Source organism: Physella acuta, unplaced genomic scaffold, assembly GCF_028476545.2.
Source record: "Physella acuta isolate Inbredline_101_S28 unplaced genomic scaffold, ASM2847654v3 ptg000419l, whole genome shotgun sequence".
NCBI classification, from domain to species: domain Eukaryota; kingdom Metazoa; phylum Mollusca; class Gastropoda; family Physidae; genus Physella; species Physella acuta.
The window spans coordinates 1-15,140 of record NW_026731938.1 but is presented as its reverse complement, the minus strand read 5'-3'; the positions used below and the strand labels follow the sequence as shown (position 1 = coordinate 15,140).

At 36.7% G+C, this 15,140-nt stretch overlaps 1 protein-coding gene across 3 annotated transcripts; it reads right to left on the bottom strand.

Moving 5' to 3' along the window:
• Positions 1-17: 17 nt before the first annotated feature.
• On the bottom strand, positions 18-14,700 carry LOC131942688 (dymeclin). Of its 3 annotated transcripts, none has more exons than XM_059302593.1 (16): positions 14,546-14,700; positions 10,523-10,701; positions 10,210-10,356; positions 9,668-9,795; positions 9,205-9,295; positions 8,789-8,914; positions 8,433-8,566; positions 7,797-7,985; positions 5,912-6,093; positions 5,121-5,246; positions 4,886-4,999; positions 3,916-4,010; positions 3,317-3,437; positions 2,515-2,691; positions 1,566-1,679; positions 18-1,420 (listed from the first exon to the last, which is right to left on the bottom strand). In XM_059302593.1, exons 2-16 carry the CDS (start codon positions 10,660-10,662, stop codon positions 1,256-1,258), a joined length of 2,049 nt encoding a protein of 682 aa, XP_059158576.1. In that variant the 5' UTR covers positions 10,663-10,701; positions 14,546-14,700; the 3' UTR covers positions 18-1,255. The 3 variants fall into 3 exon arrangements, with proteins under 3 accessions (XP_059158576.1, XP_059158574.1, XP_059158575.1); XM_059302591.1 differs by having other exon boundaries at positions 19-1,420; positions 2,515-2,697; XM_059302592.1 differs by having other exon boundaries at positions 19-1,420; positions 2,515-2,697; positions 10,523-10,683.
• Between the last annotated feature and the right edge of the window lie 440 nt (positions 14,701-15,140).

Below are 15,140 nucleotides of genomic sequence, written 5' to 3'. Positions count from 1 at the left end.
TATATATATATATATATATATATATATATAAAGGTTGTTAAGGTTAAGGTTTAAACATCATTTTCCCAGTCCCACAAACAACCCTTCACATTTGTTTAGCTCTGTCGCTAGAGCTTAGATGAAAACCCCAGGTTGTCTGTGTGGAATTGTGTACTTCTGTCAACCACTTCCATACTACGAGCTATGTAAAAACACCCTGAATATTACTGTATTATGCTACTAGAATTTCATTGATTTCTTTAAGCTAAAGCGTCATTGGTGAATGATGTCACATACTTAGAGAGGAGGGGTTCTTAGAGAAGGGTGTCCCCACCTTCATCACAGGGATGATGTTAAGGGAATGTCACCCAACACACACTGGGTATTACTTACAATACTAAGTAAGTAAGGCAGCTCATTTTTTTTTGGTTGCCTTTAGGGGGTGGGAATGCTGATGTGTTCTTTTAATGGGGAGAAAAGGGGTCAAAATTTTATTCAACTGGTTTGATGCAATTTATAGGCAATACATTTATGGTTAATCTACTTAAGTCACAGATCATCCTATTTAAGTTTAGTTCCCAGATTATTTTTTATCTTGAGTAAAGACTTAAACAATTTCTTACTTGAGAACAAATATCCAACATTTACATCATAACAAAAGTCAGACACATTTTTCTCACCAGCATATTGGATCTCAAATCTAGAGCGAAGTTAAGACATACCCTCCTAATGTATCCTTGTACAAAATGTTACATTGTATGTACACAGTTCTATAGAGCCAAGTCAGACCACATCCAACCAAGAGCCTAAACATTACAAAAGTCATGTGACAAGTCAGACCACATCCAACCAAGAGCCTAAACATTAGAAAAGTCATGTGCCAAGTCAGACCACATCCAACCAAGAGCCTAAACATTAGAAAAGTCATGTGCCAAGTCAGACCACATCCAACCAAGAGCCTAAACATTAGAAAAGTCATGTGCCAAGTCAGACCACATCCAAACAAGAGCCTAAACATTATAAAAGTCATGTGCCAAGTCAGACCACATCCAACCAAGAGCCTAAACATTACAAAAGTCATGTACCAAGTCAGACCAAACAAGAGCCTAAACATTAAAAAAGTCATGTGCCAAGTCACACCAAACAAGAGCCTTTACAAAAGTCATGAAATGATCAACCCCAAACTTGATTACAGCAGACTTAGGCTGGTGTTTGACGTCTCCTACATCACTGACCCCCCTCAGCACTGCCAGATGACAGCTGACATCTATGACAGTTAAATGTACTTGACATCTGAGTCAGTGTTGAGAGAAAACAGCAGGATGCGGTTGGCATTAAAGAACATGTTAGACGAGTGGTAGACCAGGGACCAGACGTAGGGAATGAAGAATTCTTCCGGACTCTCTTCTTCAACATATTTAAACTTCAATTCTGGAAATTTCTGCACAGAAAGGTTTGAAATTGTACATTAAGAGGAAGTTAACTAAAAATATTAAAATAACGAGAATCACACAAATATTTAGAATAAATTAAATTCAATTTTGAACATGAAGCACGAAGTGTTAACACAGTGATGTTTCAGGTACCTTGAGTTTTTCTTTCTTGAAGGTGAGGCTTCCATCTTTGATTGTCTGTAAGACATGGCTGGGGGAGGGGTTGGGGCCCAGGTGCTCTAGCCTGGCGGAGAAGTAGGCCAGGACCTGAAATATGTGAGAGATACGTTTATTAGATGTCAACAACATAGTGGGAACCTTAAACTACAGCACATGGTTCAATAGAAATTTTAAAAACCTTGTTTTGCATGTCTTGACATCTCAACTTACAATATCAATGTTCTATAAACCTTGATAGCCAAACTTACTTTGTCTATGTTCTATAAACCCTGACAACTTACTGTGTCAATCTATATATATAATTCTCTTCTTGGAGACGCTAGAAAACAAGCTGTAAGCGTGATCTCTACCACCCCCACCCCACGTGGTCTGGTTAGCTGTGGTTCAAGCTAAATGTTTACAATTGTAGAGCCGGGTTTAGTGACGGCTATTAGGGGCAGATAATTTAGTTTGAAACAATTTTAAAATTAGGGGAGGGGAACTAGGAGGAGGCTGCTTTCACAGGGGGGGGGGGTGTAGGGTAGGAGTTGGGGGAAAGGAGGGTGGGGGTAGTATCGTTCTTAACGACCTACTGATAGTGTTTTAAAGCAAATATTTTCAGTGGCAGCATTGGTACTGTCGAATTCACAAATTATGAATTACTGAAAAGTAGAAAATTAAAGAACTAAATAGTGGCATATGATACGCCGCGGGTCGGCTCGTGTTCTATAAACCCTAACAACTTAGTGTCTATGTTCTATAAACCTTGACAACTTACTGTGTCAATGTTCTATAAACCTTGACAACTTACTGTGTCAATGTTCTATAAACCTTGACAACTTACTGTGTCAATGTTCTATAAACCTTGACAACTTACTGTGTCTATGTTCTATAAATCCTGACAACTTACTGTGTCTATGTTCTGCAAACCCTGACAACTTACTGTGTCAATGTTCTGAATGATGTCCTGGAAGGTTGGGTGGCCCCTGAAGGCAGTGAAGAGAGACCTCTGGTAGAGCAGGGAGTAGATGAGATGAGGGTTGTGTTGTAGGCTGGAGCTCAGGCAGGAGTTGATGATCTCTAGCACCATTCTCAGGACTTCCTCCAGCACTGACAGGTCCTGTAGCTAGACAAGCATTTGTTACAGGAGTCAGGGAACTTTAGTTTAAATAGTGCTGAGTCATAATTTAAGCTCAACCGTTGTGTGACAGAATTTTCAAGTACATTTACATAAGGACAAAACAGGTTATTGAATATTCTAAGGGACAAAATGGCAGGATGATGCTGAAAACCTGAAAAGTCTCAATTTCAGATACAGTGTTCTAGTCTGTACAACAACCCTGGGTTCACTGAACTCTAGTCAGTAAGTGACTTTAGTTAGGGAAACCAAGTCAGCTGGGAATAGTGTTAACAACACAGTTGAACTCTTCTTCAGCTGCCCATGTGTCCTGGGCATGAAAGGGATATATGATGCTGATTCTTATTGAGGTGCTGATTTTAAAACATAAGGAAGTAGATAAGTACTTAAATAGATAAATATCTTTCATTTTTTTTTCATACTAAATGTTCACAAATTACTACATGTAAAATAAATTATTAGTTTTGTTTTGTTTTTTTACATGTAGTAATTTGTGAACATTTAGTAGGAAAACAAAAATGATGAAAGATATTTATCTTTTCTGGGTAAAGGCTGAGTGAAACAAAAGACACCCTTAAGTTTAGCTGTAGAAAATGTGGAGACTTACATAGTCCTGCTGCTCTATGTCTGTTTGTTCATCTGTCTGTTCGCTAGACTGACTCTTCATGGCTGACTCGCGGATGTCATTGACAAGCCGGGTGTGGCGTTTACAGAGTTGGGAAAACAGGCTGGGGAGAACATCACAGTAGACTGGTTAAATGGTTAAACATCATCACAGTAGACTGGCTAATTAGTTAAAGGACCTTCTAGAATACTGGCTAGATGCATACTACTTAAAAAATAAACAAATAAACCAAAAAAATCATAATGTAAAAAAATATTTCAGATGTGACCATCAAAGAGCAGTTAATTTATCTGTGGTAAGCACACATACTATGATGGGTGTTGCCAGTATCTTGATTTAGATCTGTAGTAATCACACATATGATGGGTGTTGCCAGAATCTTGACTTAGTGCTATATCTACCAAGGCACATACAACAGATATTGATGCTCTACTTCTCAACCACACAATCCCAAAAACAATTGGATTGTGATTCACATGATAAAACCCTAATTAATTCAAAAGTCCAATTCACAAGCTATAAAGTATTTAAGTGAGAGTTGACATGATAGAAACAATACTCAAACAAGAGAAAAAACTGACTTGATAATTTTCTGTGCAACAAAAGAGTTGAGGTGTGTAAACTGTGCGGACATGTTGGCTAGGGCAGCCAGACAGTTGGTGTGGAGATACTTGTCCTGGAGGAGAGAGAACAGCATCACGTTACCATGGTAACATTACAAAACAAAAGAGTTGAGGTGTGTAAACTGTGCGGACATGTTGGCTAGGGCAGCCAGACAGTTGGTGTGGAGATACTTGTCCTAGGGGAGAGAGAACAGCATCATGTTACCATGGTAACATTACAAAACAAAAGAGTTGAGGTGTGTAAACTGTGCGGACATGTTGGCTAGGGCAGCCAGACAGTTGGTGTGGAGATACTTGTCCTGGGGGAGAGAGAGAACAGCATCACGTTACCATGGTAACATTACAAAACAAAAGAGTTGAGGTGTGTAAACTGTGCGGACATGTTGGCTAGGGCAGCCAGACAGTTGGTGTGGAGATACTTGTCCTGGGGGAGAGAGAGAGAACAGCATCACGTTACCATGGTAACATTACAAAACAAAAGAGTTCCGACAGTTGGTGTGGAGGGAGGGGGGGGGGGGGTGATCACAGAAGAACACCATAGAAACATTGTTACTTTTTTCTTAGCTGAGGAAGTTGTGATGTTAATTATAAAAGACTGCAGTAATCTAGATGAACATCAATCTCTGTCATTTTAAATTTTATTTTTTTTAAATCTTTAATTATTAAGTACATTTTGTTAAAATGTATTATGAACTTTATAAAATGAAATTATGTTGATTAGGATTTACCCCCATCTTTTGTAAAATAAAAGTATATTGATTAGACAGTATCCCCAACTTTTGTAAAATACACGTTTATGTTGATTTCTCTTAGAAAATAGAACCCAGCTTCACCTTATAACACTAACAGAATACTGCACTACCCCTATAATCACATTGATGTTATAATATGAGCCCAGTCCCTTATACAGTAAAATTTGTGAGCCTACCCTCATCCTTGTCATGTTGTACTGGATTGTGCGTATGACAACCAAGATCAGCAACCCACCAATTGATATTTCTGAGAGTTGTCTTTCCTTGTACCATGGGACATTCTTGACAGTCTGTAGGCCACACGTTAAAACAGAAGTTATCATTTAGTCAAGCATGGAATAGGAACATTATTTGTATTGATTATAACATTACAACATTTTAGAGAATGTAAGAAAGCATGAAGCAACTAACAATTTCGTGGACAGCTTTGTTGAAGACTTCATCCTCACTGAGCACCAGGAGAATGATGAGCCCCATGTAGATGTGGTGTGAGCTCCTCTCTTGGGTGTGGTACAGGATCTGGAGCAGTGGCATCACCTGCAGACATCACACAAACTTCATTCAAGGGTTGTCAAACGGGAACATATCTAGGTACCACTTGAACGTACGGACAGGTCAATTTTTTACCTTGAACTTACAAGATGTCAATGTTTGTCCAAGTCAGGAGGTTGGCTTTGAACTTCCAAACATGTCCACATTTGACCTTGAACTTACCAACATGTGAATGTTTGACCTTGAACTTACCCACCTGTCCATGTTTGACCTTGAACTTACCAACATGTCAATGTTTGTCCGAGACAGGATGTAGGCCTTGAACTTACCACTATGTCCATGGTTGACCTTGAACTTACCAACATGTCAATGTTTGTCCGAGACAGGATGTAGGCCTTGAACTTACCACTATGTCAATGTTTGACCTTGAACTTACCAACATGTCAATGTTTGTCCGAGACAGGATGTAGGCCTTGAACTTACCACTATGTCCATGTTTGACCTTGAACTTACCAACATGTCAATGTTTGTCCGAGACAGGAAGTAGGCCTTGAACTTACCACTATGTCAATGTTTGACCTTGAACTTACCACTATGTCAATGTTTGACCTTGAACTTACCACTATGTCAATGTTTGACCTTGAACTTACCAACATGTCAATGTTTGACCTTGAACTTACCAGCATGTCAATGTTTGACCTTGACCTTACCAGCATGTCAATGTTTGTCCGAGACAGGATGTAGGCCTTCATGTTAGGGTTCTGGTGGAGCAGCAGATAGAGCAGGAGGGTGGTCTGGTCATCATGGAGGGTCTGACACAGCACGTTGTACACCTTGCTCATGTCCAGCTTGAAGGTCGAGGCTATGTGGGTGGGGGTAGTGCTCGATACATCTGGGGGACAGGTTTAAAGAAATAACATCTTCAGGTGAGGGAAGATGACACAACATTCATTCCGTAACTCCAATATAAACATATTCTTTCAATTAAAGGGTAGATCCTTTAGATAATAAAACATGTCTCAACTCAGTTATGATATGATTCTTTACAACAATTACAACAGTTTTTAGCTGAAAGATTTGCTAATAAATGGGCTGTTCTTATGGATGTGTCCATGGGTTTATAAAAGCTATTAATGACATGTGGGGATGTTGTTTACTCTTTTAGTCCGTAAATAATTTTATATGTTTTACCAGGATTATTTTTTTTCACTCAATTTTTTTCAGTATCCCTGAGGCTAAACGACTCATATCTTTTTACCAGCTGATTAAAAACCCACATATTACTGACACAAATTAATTGTAATTGATTGTACTACATACTAATATAAATTTTAAGCAATTATTTATTTATTGAAGAAAGATAAATACTTAGTTTTAAAGAAGAACAAATAAAGAGTTGATTTTTTTGGGCAACAAATACTCTTCTGTCTGGGAAAATTAATAAGAATTACTTAACATGAGTTCTTATTCATAGAAAACGAAAGTATGTCCAGTTTGAAAAAAAAAACAAATTAAATAGAGAAAATATTATCTGACGCTGGGAGCGTTGTTACTGTCTTAAAGAGTTAAAGAATTTAGCACAGGACTTAAAACCAACAAAAATGAGACGAGGTCGGCTAGAGCTAAGAACAACACTCGTAGTTGGCACAGTGACAGCAACTCTAGGAAACACTAATAATCTAGTAATATAAACCTGCTTGATGTCAGGCACCGTAATACTTTTATTATATAAACCTTACATTTTTTATGAAAACCAGAGAAGCTTGTACAAACAGATTGTACAACATTTAATTATGATGAAAATATCATGATGGATATTGGATAGACAAATTTTAGGCAAACAACAATAGGCAAAAAAGCAATGATGGAATAAATACACATGGTGGGCCAGCTAACAGTCATGTGACAGTGACTCAGAGAGACAAGTTTCACCACTGTTAAATAAAAAGGGACAGGTACATCAATATATATAAACAACAATCTAATAATGTTTAACTTAAACAATATAGCACAGAGAAAATAAGGGTCTTTGATGTTACCCCCAGACCCAGTCAATACTGCAGATAAATTACCCACCTCTAGAGAATACATACTATACTAATATACATATTACATAACCTACTACAATTTTACCTTATTTTTAATAAATCTTTCTTGTAGTAAATAAGATGATTTAAAAAAAAACAATAGCAAAACTGTACAAATAAAAGAAAACAATAAAAATCATAGAAATATAGTTTCTAAGCATAATTTCTAGCACATGATAATCACATTTGCATAAATAAAGCAGACCAATCAGCAGACTACCCAAAAATCTTACCATCATACCCTGATGAGTGGAAAGGTAATTCAAACAACTGTCAGTTACATTCCACAATTAGAAACATTTGAAGTAAATAAAGTAAGGTTTTGTTTTGTTGTAAATTAGCTCTAGCACTACAGAGGTTTATTTTTAAAATAAACTAGAAATTAAGTAAAACTAATCTAATAGAATACATAATTGGTAAAAAACATGTTTAAAACTGTTGCATGTACACATTTCTCTTTATAAAACTAGTTAGTTGACAAAACATTGAGCCACGAATGAAGAATTACCTTGTGAATCAGTGAAAGAAAACAAGGCCTGTCTGTAAGGATTGGGAACACTTTTGTCACAGGTACAATGATTGGTCAGCACAAGAATGAAAAGCAGGCTCTGGTTGGCTAAGAGTGTATCTGATTGGTCCACTTCTGCCTTCTTGCCTTTGCTGGCCATGCCCAGTGTAACAACAGACCAGAGGCTTGCTGGGGACAGATAACAATGACATATGGGGATGACATTTGACATCACATAGTGACATATGACATCAAATAGTGACATATGACATTACTTAGTGAAAAGACATACAACATCACAACAAACCCCACACCCTGTCGCCAGATCTCCCCAACCCAACCCCCCCCCCCCCCCCAGTATAATCTACACTAACAAGACTATTTATATTGATGTGGATTTGTCTTTTGAATTGGGTAAATCATATACTTGAAATCAATGAGCATATAAATGAACTGACAGAAATCTTTTAACTGCCATTGAAATACTAAGAAGTAAAATAATTTTTTTCAATACAGAAGCTTAAACTAACATTCCCACACATCTACTGAAATAAAGAGGGCATCAAGTGTTTAATAGGTTAAAATGTTTGAAGTTGTATGACAGAGACAGGCCAGTGCAGGCTGTTGTTAGCTTACATGCTAGTGCTGCTGTGGCATTGTAAATAAAGCTGCCATCTTCTGAATGGCCTTTGTACAGCTCAGGTGGGCACTTCTCTTGGTTCAGGTAGTTCCACATTAGGGCTTTAATTAATAATGGGGCATGGATGGCACTGAAACACATCAGGGCTTTAATTAATAATGGGGCATGGATGGCACTGAAACAAAGGGCATGAACAAATCAACAGGGCACCAGTTAAACTAAATAAGAAATATAATTCCTGCATCAGTACAAGTATTATGTACTAAAAAAGTAAACAGTGGTTGACTAATGTAAATGTTAACAATGTCTCTGTAGTGTCAGTAGGAGAGTGTGAATGCCTTGATGTGTTTACCATTTCCCCTGCATTAAAATCTTGTAGATAACAAACTGGCTGGCAGGTTTAGAGTGGAACATTTGTATAGAGAGCAGAGCCAGCAACGTATTCAAGGTCTCCAGATGGAGGGCATAGGTACAGCTCCTGGAGAGACACACGTTTGAAACTTTTAGATCTGATTACACAGTAGGTACTAGTTTTCATTTAATTTACAAATTAAAAACAAATCTTTATGTGATTTACAAATAACGTAATAAATTTATCTGATTTATAAATTAAGCACAAAGATTAAGGAATATACAAATTTTATTAGAAAAATATTAGAAATCAAGATGGGAAGCGAGAAAATGTGTTTTCTGATGAAATAACTCTACAGTACAAATCTAATTCTATCTTCAAAGATTCATGTCTAGCACTGTGAGCCAATCACTTACAGTATGGGGACATCAACAACAAGCTCTACTAAAGAATTGATGAACTCTTCAACTTGTGAACCAATTTCTGCAGTATCATCAGCTGGGCTGCCTGGTAAAACAGAGCCATGTTTAGTACAGAGGTCAACTTGAGCAGACTGATACAATTTAGACTAAAGATCTTTTCTTTTGCTATATGAAAATTTCGTACTTCTTGCTAATTCAAATTTTTTAATTTATAGGTACATTTTAAAAATTCTGCTCAAGAAAACAGAAAGATAGTTATTTTAACAGTGAAACAATCAAAACAATTAATTCTAAAAATTAATAGTTAATGTTCAAAATGACAAATAAATATTACAAACTGCACTTCTTGTCTGATGTATCTGTTTATTGTAATTCAATTGAAGAAATACATGCCTTATTTTACTACTTTACAAATGTGTAAATAAGAATCATCACAGACATGACAAAACAACATTACCATTTGGTTTAGGTGGAAGACAATCAAACTGATGCAACAGTAGCTCCTCACTCAGGTGTTCCACAAAGTATTTACACAGGCTCCGAATTATAAACAGTGCATTGTAGGTTTGCCATATAAATATGTTGCTAAAATATAATAAACAATTTTACTTTAAGTGTGAAATAAGGGTTTCCATGAAAATGCATTGCTAAGAATATGAAAATTATTTTAGTTTAAAAAGTAGGATGGTAAGTGATGTCTGTTAATGTCCTGCTAGCTCTGATGGGTACCTGACTTATAATAGTGAAACTAGTACAGCTGGGCCTAGTGCTGAATGCACTATCCCTTAATTTTATGCAGACACAACAGAAAAAAGTGTCAGGTTCAAAAAGTAAACTATTTAAAATTATTTCAAAAGTTATAGAAACAAGATCACAGCATTCTTAATACCTTTAAAAGTTTTTTTAACTTAGGTGATTTAAATAAATAGAAGGCGTTGTTTAAAGGAGTTGAAATCTTTAAAGACACTTCTACAGTCCTTATTATGAATAAAGTCTTACTCTTCACATTGAGCTGAAGCCTTTAGCTCTGAAGCTCTAATTAAGAAGTTGTGAATGAGAGCTCGCAAATTGCCAGTGTGGCAGTTGTTGAGGGCAAAGTTTCTAGCAATAACATCAGTTGATTCTTCCAGTAGCTTGGCATCAGAACTAAAACAAAAATTGTGGGAAATTTAAATTTAAAGAGTTAATATGAATAGTTCCCTACAACTTTGCATAAAAGTTATATTTTAAATTAAGTGCATCAGAGAAAAAAGCATTATCTAAGCATTTTATTAAACACACCAAGTAGTTGACTAATGGCAATGTTCAGTACCTGTTTACTGGGATCTGAAAGGAAAATGACAAGAGCTGATTCCAAAAAGGATCCATAGGATCAATCGCTTCTTGACTTGACAGTCGCTTCAGATATTCATTGTTAGGTAGTTCACTCAAACTACTGCTGGTAGCTCCCATTGTAAATTATTTCTTTAAACTCTCATAAATAAAATTCAACTGAAGAAGTTAAAAGAAAAACATTACAAACAGATTGATAAAAATATGACTGAGCAGTTATTTTAATTTCACAAGTTTTCATTTTTAAAGTTTTAAAATCATTTAACTAGACTTACAATAATTAGGCCCCTAAAGGCCTATATAAAAATTTAACCACCATTTAGTGAAATAGAATTTTATTTATTATAATCTATATTTCTAGAAGAGTAATAAAGAAATGGTGCAATGACTTAGTTTAAAAAATTATGTCTCTCAAGAAGATACATGTTTTAAATGGTGCAATGACTTAGTTTAAAAAATTATGTCTCTCAAGAAGATACATGTATTGTTTTGTTCAGAAAATATTGTCTGTAGACTAGACCAGTAGATCTAGACTCTAAATATAATTTTATTGTATTCGTTTTTTAGTAGGTCATGATACAGTTATATGCCATATATAATAATATATATAGATAGGCCAGAGGGGTAGCGATGGGGGGCAGGGGGGGGGGGACATATGTCCCCGGACGCCGACCTTAGGGGGCGCCAAAATGGGTTGTAAAAACAAATTAAACTGTCAATTTAGCTGCATTTTTGCAGTTTGAGGGGGGGGGGGGTGCAAATCGAAAAGTTGAGGGGGGTGTGCAAATTGGAAATAGGAAAGTTTGTCCCCGGGCGCCGGGAAGGGTCGCTACGCCTCTGCAATAGGCCCTAAGTACAGTGTTAACTCATTATACAAGTGCTCAAACATATGAGGTTTTTGAGTAAGCAAGTTACAGGCAAAATATGAGATACGGGGAACTGGATCTTTGGGTTTCACAGTTTATTGAATAGAAAGACCCCGAAAAGTTGCAACTTATTTACATCGCAGCTATTCTACAATTACTAAAATTGGTGACCCGTCAAAAGAGCGCACGACAAAAGAGCGGCGACAAAAGAGCGCCAACATATGAGTGCAGTCAGTTAAAAAAACACATGTTGTACGCTAAACGAATAGGACATGGTTAACACGTCTTTATTTATATATTACGGTTAATATGTTATGAATGCAGTTTGACAATATTTCTAATCCAAGTAACATGGAGAAGATCGAATCACAGAAAGGGAAGGTTATTATATTGGTCGAAGACAGGACAGAGCAAATGGCGATGGAACTTATTTTTTTGTTACATTTCATTTCAGTTTATATTCTCACTTTAGCCTAACATTTAAAATCTTTGTATGTGTTATTAGATTGAGTTTTGAATAATTGGACTTCACGTTGATTGTACCAGTTTTTTAGTTAAAGAAACTGAACAATTAGTTTTTTAATGACACAATAAAGAGTTAACATCAAACGATGCTTTCTGATCTGAGTTAATTTTCTTGTTTTTTTTATCAAATATGACTTTTCGATTTTTAGTTTGCGCTCTTATGTCGGCGCTCTTTTGTCAGGAAATTAGTGTGCTCTTATGTCGGCGCTCTTATGTCGGCGCTCTTTTGTCTGCGCTCTTTTGTCGTGCGCTCTTTTGACGGGGTGCCCTAAAATTACTAGAGTCTAGTGTAGATCTAACTTAACTTAGCAATTAATTCAATTATAATTTATAAATCTACTACAATAACAGTAGGTATATTAATAGGAATAGACCTAGGCCAGGGGCATAGCGAGGGGGGGGGGGCGGGGGGTGCGGACCGCACCGGGTGACACCATTTAGGGGGGTGACACCAAGGCAAAAAATAGCAAAATATATAGAGAAAAACTTGAGGGGGGGTGCAAATCGAAAGTTTGAGGGGGGGGGGGTGCAAATCGAAAACTTGAGGGGGGGGGGGTGCAAATCGAAAGTTCGAGGGGGGGTGCAAATCGAAAATTTGTCCCCGGGAAGGGTCGCTACGCCTCTGGGGGGTGACACCATTAAGTGCCGCACCGGGTGACACCCGACCTCGCTACGCCACTGACCTAGGCCCTACATAAAACAATACCTTATATAAATATTATCCCTAATATCTTCTAGACATTCTAGTCTAGATCTAGATTTTTATTAATAGTAATAGAATAGGCCTATATAATTGAATCATTGATCTTTTTTATTTTTTTCTACATCACGATACTCGATACAATTAATTACAGTTATTTTAGTTTTTATTCCTGAACATGACATCTCAGTCATACACTCATCACACTGTTTACACACACAAAAAAACTACAAGCAAGTGTGCTAAGTAGTAAGTAGGCAAGTACGGTAAACCTCCATTTTAGCGTAATTTATTCTCCGTTGCTTGTTTACCTCCAGTTGAGCGTATTTTATTATAATAACCGAAACACACCAAAACATTAGAAAAATACGATTTATTTTTTGTATTGTATTTCTGTTTTCACAAATGAATAAAATGAATGTTTAAAAAACACGACTTATTTATTTGTATTGTATTTTTGTTTTAACAAATGAATAAAAAACAACAAAGAGACTGACTGAAGTGCTTTGTTGGTTACAAAAATAGAGATGCACACTTTGTACAATTAAGTGTTCCAATTTCAACTAAACTGAATAAAAGTATTAAAAGGCACAATGATGCTGCCGAAAGTTGGCCGAGGGGGGGGGGGTGGAATTTGGTGAGGGATGGCTTGGAGTGTTAGAGAAAGTGTGACAAAAAAAAATGTTAGAGGTCGTCCATAAATGACGTCACACTCGTAGGGGGAGGGGGGGGGGTGATTTTGTGACGGTGTGTGATGAGGGGGGGGGGGGGGGTTCAGATGGTGCTACGTCATTTTGGGGGGGGGTCTTGCTTTTTGTGATGACACGCTTTTTTTACGATTTTTACCTCCCGCCTCCCCTCCGTTACACGTCGTCACAAAAAGTCAGACCCCCCCCCCCCCCCTAAAATGACGTCACACTTCAGCCTACAACCCCCCCCCCCCCTCAAAATTTCTGTTGAATTTTTCTTAAAACATCGGTAATTTTTCCAAAATCTTGTCAGAACTCTGTCAACATAGAGTATTTTGATCAATTCATATTACAATTTATTAAAACCGTTTTCTAAAACGTGAAATAACGGCTAAAACTTGTTTTTTTAACATTGCTTTTTTATAATGCAAAAAAGGGACGTCACACCATCTGAAACCCCACCCCCTCCCCCTCATCACACACCGTCATAAAATTGCTGACCCCCCCTCTCCCTTACGAGTGTGACGTCATTTATGGACGACCCCACATCAATTTTTTTTAAAAGTCAGAAATTTACTCATACAAAAAAGGGAAGGATGGTAGATTTACTATGAATTTAAATAACATACAACTCTATAGTAAAATATTTTTTTCAGTTTTAGCAAAACTGTCAAATTAAAAAACACAGAGTTTGTACATTTATTGCATAAATACAAAACAGAATGATTAACAGCGTATCAGTTTCACCATGAGACAAATGCCTTTTTTTTTTTAAAAAATACAATACAACTAAACAAGTCGTGTTTTTTTAAATATTCATTTTTATTCATTTGCTAAAACAAAAATACAATACAAAAAATAAATCGTGTTTTCCTAATGTTTTGGTGTGTTTCGGTTGTTATAATAAAATACGCTCAACTGGAGGTAAACAAGCAACGGAGAATAAAATACGCTGAAATGGAGTTTTACCGGCAAGTACTATATCTAACTAGATCTATAACCTAAGAAGTCGTCCTAAGATAATGATATAGATCTAGAGTCAGATATAGATCTAGCTAGTGGCTAGGCCTAGCTAGATTTGTAGATTATTCTACCTCTACAACTCAGACAACAGTTACACTATATCACTATAGTTGTGACTATAGTTATTTAGTTAAGAAGTACAGTACACAGTGAAACTAAATTACTAAAAAACAGCTTAATTTCTCTAACCAAGAACTTACATTCTTTGTAACGACATATACTTCATTTATATAGCCTAATGAACTAGTCTGACTTAACATACATCTACAACAAAACAACTATAAATGCTGAAAAAATAAGCATTGATCCTGTTTATAAATCTATCAACAAACTCAACACTCCACGTAAATTTTGATAACTCATAATCTCCCCTGGTAAATGTAAAATTTGTATTTTCTTGTTTAGAGAGCTATTAAGTATTTCTAATTTTACTCTCCCTTTAGAAAAAAAAAACCCCAGGGTTCGTAATGTAAAATATATAAATAGAGATGAGTGGGTTTTAGAGAGGGGAGGTGGGTGAGGGTAAAACTTGTGACGATGAGCCATGTGGGACAAAGAGTAAAGTGTAGGATAAGTGACGTAGTTGTTGAAAAATAAAAAAAATATGTAGGCCTAAATTATAGGTCTCAGCTATATAGGCAGAGTTTCTTTCAGTAAACCCCTCTTCCTCGAAGCAGATATAACCCCCCCCCCCCCACGAACGAAATAAAATTTATATACAAAATATATACTTCAACCAATGTCCACCCCCCCCCCCCCCACACACACACACTTAATAGTTTCAAGCCCCCTCCC

Bases quoted from the DNA above. Each gene is read 5' to 3' on its own strand.
- LOC131942688 (XM_059302591.1), bottom strand. From the start codon at position 10,662: ATGGGAGCTACCAGCAGTAGTTTGAGTGAACTACCTAACAATGAATAT. The intron at 5,000-5,120 runs GTTAGTTGCTTC...TGTGGCCTACAG, and splicing joins ACAAAGCTGTCCACGAAATT to ACTGTCAAGAATGTCCCATG. The intron at 2,698-3,316 runs GTAAGTCTCCAC...ATGCTTGTCTAG, and splicing joins ACATAGAGCAGCAGGACTAT to CTACAGGACCTGTCAGTGCT.